General features: G+C 50.6%; 1 protein-coding gene across 1 annotated transcript in view; it reads left to right on the top strand.

The window, feature by feature from the left end:
- CUNH16orf71 (chromosome unknown C16orf71 homolog) overlaps positions 1–6440 on the top strand; it is a 23292-nt gene extending 16852 nt beyond the window's left edge. Inside the window, exon 10 of the mRNA XM_023711852.1 lies at positions 6408–6440. Coding sequence (XP_023567620.1) covers positions 6408–6427 — 20 coding nt within the window. The 3' untranslated portion in view covers positions 6428–6440. The remainder of the gene's footprint in view (positions 1–6407) is intronic.
- Positions 6441–7453: the final 1013 nt, after the last annotated feature.

Here is a 7453-nt window from a genome sequence, read left to right as displayed (position 1 = left end):
TGGTGAGGCTAAGACAGGAAGATCACTACTGAGTCCGAACTGGGTAGTGAAACCCTATATCAAATAAATAAATAAATAAATAAATATCATTAAAAAAAAAAAAGACAAATGTGATGGTTGTCAACAGGCTGGAGAACTGGTCTACATTTGATCTCCACTGGAGCCGGGGAGATGGCTTAGTAGAATAAGCGCTTCCCTGGCAAGCACAAGGGTCTGAGTTCATTCTCCGGTTCTACCAAAAGAAAAAAAAGTACATTTGATCTCCATCTTGTGTGTGGCTGGGAACTCATGCTGGCCTGGAGACACAGGCAAGCCAGGCTGAATGGGGAAGTGGGTGGGCAGCCATTTGGCATCCTACGAGCTTGGGGAAAGGAGACGGCTGCTTCTGGCTGGCTCCATAAAGCCCAGCAGAGACCCAGAGGCCCCTGAGATCACCAAGTCTAGAAGGAAAGAACCATCCTGTAAACAGGCATCTACGTTATGTAGAGAACACACAGACTGAGTACACAGGAGCCAAAACAAGCGGGAATGAAGAAGGAGCAGGTCATGAGCCCAGGAATCTGAGTCACATTGAAAGGCAAAACTGTATCCAGGTGTGGTAACACATGTCTGTAACCCCAGCATTTGCGCAGGCTGAGGCAGGATGATTGCCACAAGTTGCCTCAAGTTCAAGGCCAGCCTAGGGTATGTAGTGAGTTCAACATGAAAGTAAACTATAGCAAGACTCTGTCTCAGCAAACAAACAAAAATAGCAAAAATGTAAAAGTACACATAACAAATGGGCAGAACATGCTGGTAGGAAGGCCAAGTCCACTCGGCTCTGAGGAATGCCACAGAGCCTGTATGAAGCCTTCCAGAACCAGCAGTTTCAATAGCAACAGCTGTTCCAGGACTTCCTGATGACTAAACCCACCCGTGTCTCTCCTGCTGCCCTTGGCCACTCACCAGACACAGGTCTAGTGGATTCTGGAGGCTCTTTTGCCTCAGGGGGTCTAAAGCTTAAAGGCTCAGGTTTCCTGCTTTAGAAAGACCAAGCAGGGCTGGTGAGATGGCTCAGTGGTCTAAAAGCACCTACTTGGAATGAGCTTAGCAAAGCAAAGGGACCGCGGTTCAATCCCCCAGCACCACATGCCAGCCAGCCCCGCCCCCTGGTGGGCTGAGCTGGCCACACACACACACACACACACACACACACACATAAATTTAAAAAAAAAAAAAAGAACAAGCAGAGTGACAAGGCAGCTCTGTTCTAGGAAAGAAGCACTGGGCTGGGAATCGGGGCAGCCCTAGGCCCACCCTGGGGACAGGTGCCAGGCTAAATACCAGGCTTCCTCACTGTGAGATCATCTCAGGATGATGGCATTCTCAGGGAAGTGTTCTATCAGGTGTCCTCATCCTGAACAGCAGACATGAATTTGCAAAGGTGACCCCAAACCCGAGTTCCCCTCTAAAATCCTAGATAGGTGCAAAGGGGCTAGAAGGTCTTGCAGGATGGGGTAAGGCTGGAGAGCAGCCCAGAAACGCTGAGCCAGGGCCACAGCGAACACTTGCAGTCATGCAGCTGCCTCCAGTAGGCCAAGAATGTCGCCCGTGTTCATCTCACCCTGAACCTCAGCCTGCAGCCTTATTAGGAAGAGGTCTCTGCAGCTGTAATCAGTTACGATCAGGCCACCATGGATGGGAAGGGGGTAGTCCAAAGACTGGGGTCTTATGAAAAGAGAGGAGAAAATAAAAAGGAGAGGACATGGATATAGACCTGCACACACACAGAAATAGTCACAGAGGTGCCCAGGGGAGGAAGCTGTGTGTGATGACAGAAGCCTCATCCAAGGAGCTCTGGCAGATTCCCGCAACTGGACTCTTTAGAAGGAACCAGCCTTGGCCTTGTGGCCCCCATGACAGAGCCTTTCTCTTGCAGAAGCTGCCTGGCTCACATTGCTGCAGCGCCCAAGACACACATGCAGCTCAGAATCTATTCCCCTCCATGCTATCCTCAAATTCCTCTCATGGCCTGGGCACCCCAAGGGCCCTGCCACCATGTTTTCATGCTGGTCATGAGCACACAGAGTTGCCCTTAAATGCTTTCAGATCGTGGCAGCTTCTTCTCTAGGAGCATCACAGGTCCTGAGACAGGGAACTGCTAAGAAGATTCCTTGCAGAAGAGAGCTCCATGTGCAGGGGCCTGGTTCTCAAACTCACATCCCAAAGCCCTGCTGCTGCCCCCGTGGGGAGCGGTAGCTGCTGTGCGTCCTCTGGTGTTGGTGGAGGTCATGCGCCCCGCTGTGGGTAGCCAGGCTGGAGCTTAGGTGGAATTGCCTCCTGCACCCAGGACATGGGTAGAGCTGCTCACCTGGGCACATCCCGTAGGCCCTGAGTCCTTGGCACAGGCTGGGCACACACGAGGCACTTGCTGGCCTGTGCCCCTGGCAGCTGGACTGGTGCGGGGCTATACTGAAGCCCCTGCAGAGATGAGGAACATGTGTACCTTGCCAGTTCTGATGGCCCATTTTTAGGAAGGGCAGCCCATGGCCACTCAGACCTGGCCAAACCTGTGTCAAGGGCTGGCCCCCAGCACCGTGTAGGGCACTTGGTACCTCCTGATCCTCAGGGTTGTGTCCCCCCACTGCTGTGGGCACTACCCGCTGGCTAGATACCAAGACTCATGAGAGGAAAAAGCCCTGAGGGCCCCAGGCAGGAGAGGGGATGCTCTGCTGGAAAGTGGCGAGGGCTACTCAGGGGCTCCCTGCATGCTCTTTATAGTGCCGGCTAGGGTATGTTAAGACAGCAGCAGCAGGAGAGGAGACATCAGAATCCTGGAGGGCCATTTCTTTTTTTTTTTTTAAACATTGTGTGTGTGTGTGTGTGTGTGTGTGTGTGTGTGTGTGTGTGTGGCCAGCTCAGCCCACCAGGGGGCGCGGCTGGCTGGGGGATCGAACCGCAGTCCCTGTGCTTTGCCAAGCTTGTTCCAAGTAGGTGCTTTAGACCACTGAGCCATCTCTCCAGCCCCTGGAGGGCCCTTTCTGAAGCAGGAAGGAGCTCGTTCACTCCCTCCAGTGTCCCTGGCATTGGTGCTGCTCGCTTCCCGGCCCACAGAGCCCAGAGAGGTTAGGGACTCAACCTGAAGCCACTGGACTGCAAGCTACAGGACCTGCTGTGGCTCTGACTCAGCCCCAGCCACTGGGCCAGGGGTTTCCACCCAGGGTAACCCAGAGAGACACTTGTACCTGGCCTTCGGGGGTTGTCATGGCACCAGTGGGGGGCCAGGAACACAGGGAAATGTCCTCTGGTGCACAGGAAACCCACAAGTGAGGATGGTTCAGGTCCAAATGGCAACAGGGCCCAGGAGGAAAGGGAGAGACCCTGCTCTAGGCTTTGTGGGCCATGGGTGCAGGACAGAAGGCCTGGGGTCCCAGCTCTCCTGCCTTTTTCCCATACACGCAAGGTCCCTTTGCAGGTCCAAGTTAAAAAGCTCTGTGACACAAGCACAGAGTGAGATACTGCTCTGCCCAGGCTGTGTGACTTCGGGCAAATGGCTTGACTGCTCTGTGTGTTGGTCTGTACACGAGGCTAACAGTGCCTGAGGACTTCGTGGCCCAAGGCACACTGGGACACCTGGTGCCTGGGAGAGCATCCGCTGTCAAGGCAGGATCATGAGTCTGTGCATAGAGCGGGCACACACCAAATCCTGGGGAAGTGCCCGCATCACAGCCCTGTCCATGCCTGGCCTCCCGATCCTCTGCTGCTCCAAGCCGGCCCCCTTCAGAACTCGGGAAGGGCAGTGCTTAGCCTCAATCCCATACTTGTCGAATGGGGCTAAGTCATGGGCCTGCTGTCAAAAAGTCTGTACAATGGGGAGGGATTAAACAAATAGAACTGTGTGCAACCAGGACAGAGAATCACTTCCCTACCATTTCCACTCTGATAATGGACACATTTATAAACTCTTCATCTTCATTTTTCTCTTTCATATTATGAGATCATGATGCTGTTTATTATGGTTTTGTGAACACTAAAAGAGTTAATACATTTAAAACATTTATAAATGTAAAAAAAAAAATAGAACTAAGATACATGATGCACATGTACCAGCTCCTCATGGGGAATGTGATATTATGTTCTGCAGATGGGTACTAATAATTTTTATTTTTAAAATCTTTAAAAATAAACTTTAAAATGCTGTAAAACGGAATCAAGTTTAACAATTCCTCAGAAAGTATGACAGAGGGATTTATGACCCAGCAATGCCACTCGTAGGTGTGCAGCTGGCCCATGCAAGGTGCAGGTGCCAGCCACTCACACTCTAAAATCCTTGTGTAACTTTCTTTCTCCCCCTTATTACTGGGGCTGAACCCAAGGCCTCATGCATGCTGGGCAAGTGCCCTACCACTCAGCCACCCTCCCAGCCCTTTTTATTTCTTGTAGTACTAGGGACTGAACCCAGGACTTTTACAATGAGCTGTATTCCAATCCCTTTTTTCATTTTGAGATAGGCTCTTGCTAGACTAGCCAGGCATGATGGCACACACCTGTAACCCAGCACCCAGGAGGCCGAGGCAGGAGGACCTCTGAGCGCTGGAGGCCAGCCTGGGCTATGCAGGAAGGTTCAAGCCCAGCTTGCACTACCCTGTCTCAGCCGCCACTCCCAATTGCTAAATTGCCCAGGCTGGGGTAGAGCTCTCAGTCTTTCTGTTTAGCCTCCCACACGCACCCTGAGCTTATTTTTTATTTTGCGACAGTCTCACTAAATTGCTAAATTTCCCAGGTTAGATTCAAACTCACAATTCCTTTGGCTCCTGAGGAGCTGGGATTATAGGTGTACTCCCCACATCTGGCTATTAACATTTATTTTAGGGAAGGGTCTAGAGGGTGTTCAGGGTCTCACTACTAGATCAGACTCATAGTGATCTGCCTGTTTACAGCTTCCCAAGAGCTGGGATTACAAGTGTATGCCACCATGCCCAGTCTCAATTGCCGTGTCAGCGTGCCCCGGGGATGGGGCCAGCAGGGTAAGCCCAGGGATAGAACCCCAGGCCCCTGCACCTGCTTGCAGGTGCTTTAATCCACTGAGCTATTTGGCCAACCCTCAATAACTGTTAATGTGTGTGGAAATATAAGCCAAAAGCTGGTAAAGTTTGCTGTCCTGAAAAAGCAAGGAACAAAAATCAGGGCCCAAGGAAACAGATGCTGTCCCTTGTAATACCAGCAAGCTGGTCTGCTAGGTCTTGCGGCACATTCCTGGAGCAGCCCCGTGTTCCCTGAACCTTCTTCACGTGGGACGTTACTGACTAGTCTCATGTAAACTTAGAGGTTGGTGAAAGCCAGAAGGCAATATAAATAATAGTTCGTTTTCACAAAAGTTAATCATGCATGTTCCTTAGTCTGCTTTTAGTTATCAATAAATGTGAGACGTTTCTATTGCTGGGCACTCAGTTAGGGCTGGACAAGGCTGCTGAGTCCCCTGTTCTTCTAGCGTCTGATCTTCTCATCTTGTCTTTCACGGTTCCAACCAAAATAACACAACAGGTGTGCATATATTTTGACAAAGTTTTTATAATTCATTTGTGCATATTTTATGGGAGCAAATGATAAAATAAGGGCCGGCCAAATAGCTCAGAGGATTAAAGCGCCTACAAGCAGGTGCAGGGGCCAGGGGTTCAATCCCCGGGGCTGTAGTGCTGGCCCCATCCCCGGGGTATGCTGACATGGCAGTTGAGCCTGGGCATGGTGGCACACCCTGTAATCCCAGCTCTTGGGAGGCTGTAAACAGGCAGATCACTATGAGTCCGATCTAGTAGTGAGATCCTGAACACCCTGTAGATCCTTCCCTAAAATATGGCAGAAAAAGATAAAATAGATGACCATCTGGATACATTTTTTTAAAAACTGGGGATTGAACTCAGGCCCTTGCACTTGCCCGGCAAGCACTTATTCTATTGAGCTATCTCCCCGGCCCTCTCTGGATACATTTTATACATTGTGACATAGCTGACTTTTTCTTAGTTTTTTTATAATTCTAGGCTTCAGGTTGTTAGTTTTCAAAGTGTTGTAAATCTTCAAACAAACAAGTAAACAACACTCCACATTTAAATAAACCCTGGGTTTTATTTTGATGATACAGGGCATAGGATTTTTGGAACTGAGGCATATTTAGTTGCTAGCAGCAAGTCCCAGCAGACTAGGAAGGGTCAGGCAGCCTTGGATTTGGTAACGTTGGCCATTTCCAGAGGTACAGGGGGCATTGTTAGAGCTCTTCAGCTGGACTCGTGCAGGACACTGCTGTGGGATCCAGGCCTTCAGCTGGATTCTTTGGGTCTCTAGTGTGTGGACAGATTTCCTGAACTCTCTTTGCTTCCTTTTTTTTTTTTTGGTGGAACCAGGGATTGAACTTAGACCTTTGCACTTGCCAGGGAAGCGCTTATTCTATTGAGCCATCTCCCCGGACCCCCTGAACTCTCTTTGTATGACTTTTTGTGTGACTATTATAAAATAATTCTATAAATTATTTGTCTTCTATTGTTCCCCTTGTAAACTTTGACTACAACAGTGACCAGTTGAGACCATATGAGACACATCCCTGGCTATAAGTGTGGGAGACACACAGCTCCCAGGGCCCATGCGTCCTCCCAGGGGTCTCACCTGGAGCTTCACAGCTGTGACTTGGCCTGTGGCATTGAAGTCCAGTTACACCACCATGGTTAGTCATGTGCCACTTGCTGTGGCTCATATACACAAAGCCAGAGGCCCAGACCTTCTCACTGGGGACATGGCATAGGTGTCACTCATGGCTCACACAGGGCCACCTTCCTCAGTGGTCCCAACTCCGTCTGGGCACAGCCTGTCCTCTGTCCCGCTTGGGCTCCCTGCTCCCCGCTAACTCTGTTCTCAGCTTCAGCCACATAGCGGAGCACCAGTTGCTGGTGTCACACTGCACCACAGCAGGGTGCCAGGGAAGCAAGACTTGATCTGGAAGGGGAAAGTCACAAGCTTGAGACAGGCTGCCCAGTGACAGGACTGCCGGAGGAGTCTAGGAGGATAAGATCTGCCCTCAGCACCCAGAGTCTAGCAGCAGGGCAGAACAGCCCTGCAGTTTCTCCACAATAATTCACTGAGTGCCCACTCTGTACCGTGCACAGTCCTGGGCGTCTAGATACAGCCCATCCTGATTCCCACCTTCAAACACACTGCTGGAAGGTTCTGGGAGGGCAGAGGCCAGCACCTCTCCTGCTGTATCCCACCTTGTAACAAGGCCCAGGAAAGTACTGGAAGGACCCAGTGGGCAGGTAGTATTTGTGGTGACTAGAAGAGATTCAGAATGGATTTTGTCCTTCACTAGTACCTCATTTGGGGATGATTAAACTTCCTGCGCCTCAGATGACCCAGGGGGACAACAGTACCTTTTTCCCCTGGCTGTCACAAGAACTAAATGATTCGATAACATGAAGCATTAGAAAGT

This window comes from Octodon degus, unplaced genomic scaffold (assembly GCF_000260255.1).
Source record: "Octodon degus isolate 3935 unplaced genomic scaffold, OctDeg1.0 scaffold00021, whole genome shotgun sequence".
Taxonomy (NCBI): Eukaryota; Metazoa; Chordata; class Mammalia; order Rodentia; family Octodontidae; genus Octodon; species Octodon degus.
This window is presented reverse-complemented; position numbering and strand designations above follow the sequence as displayed.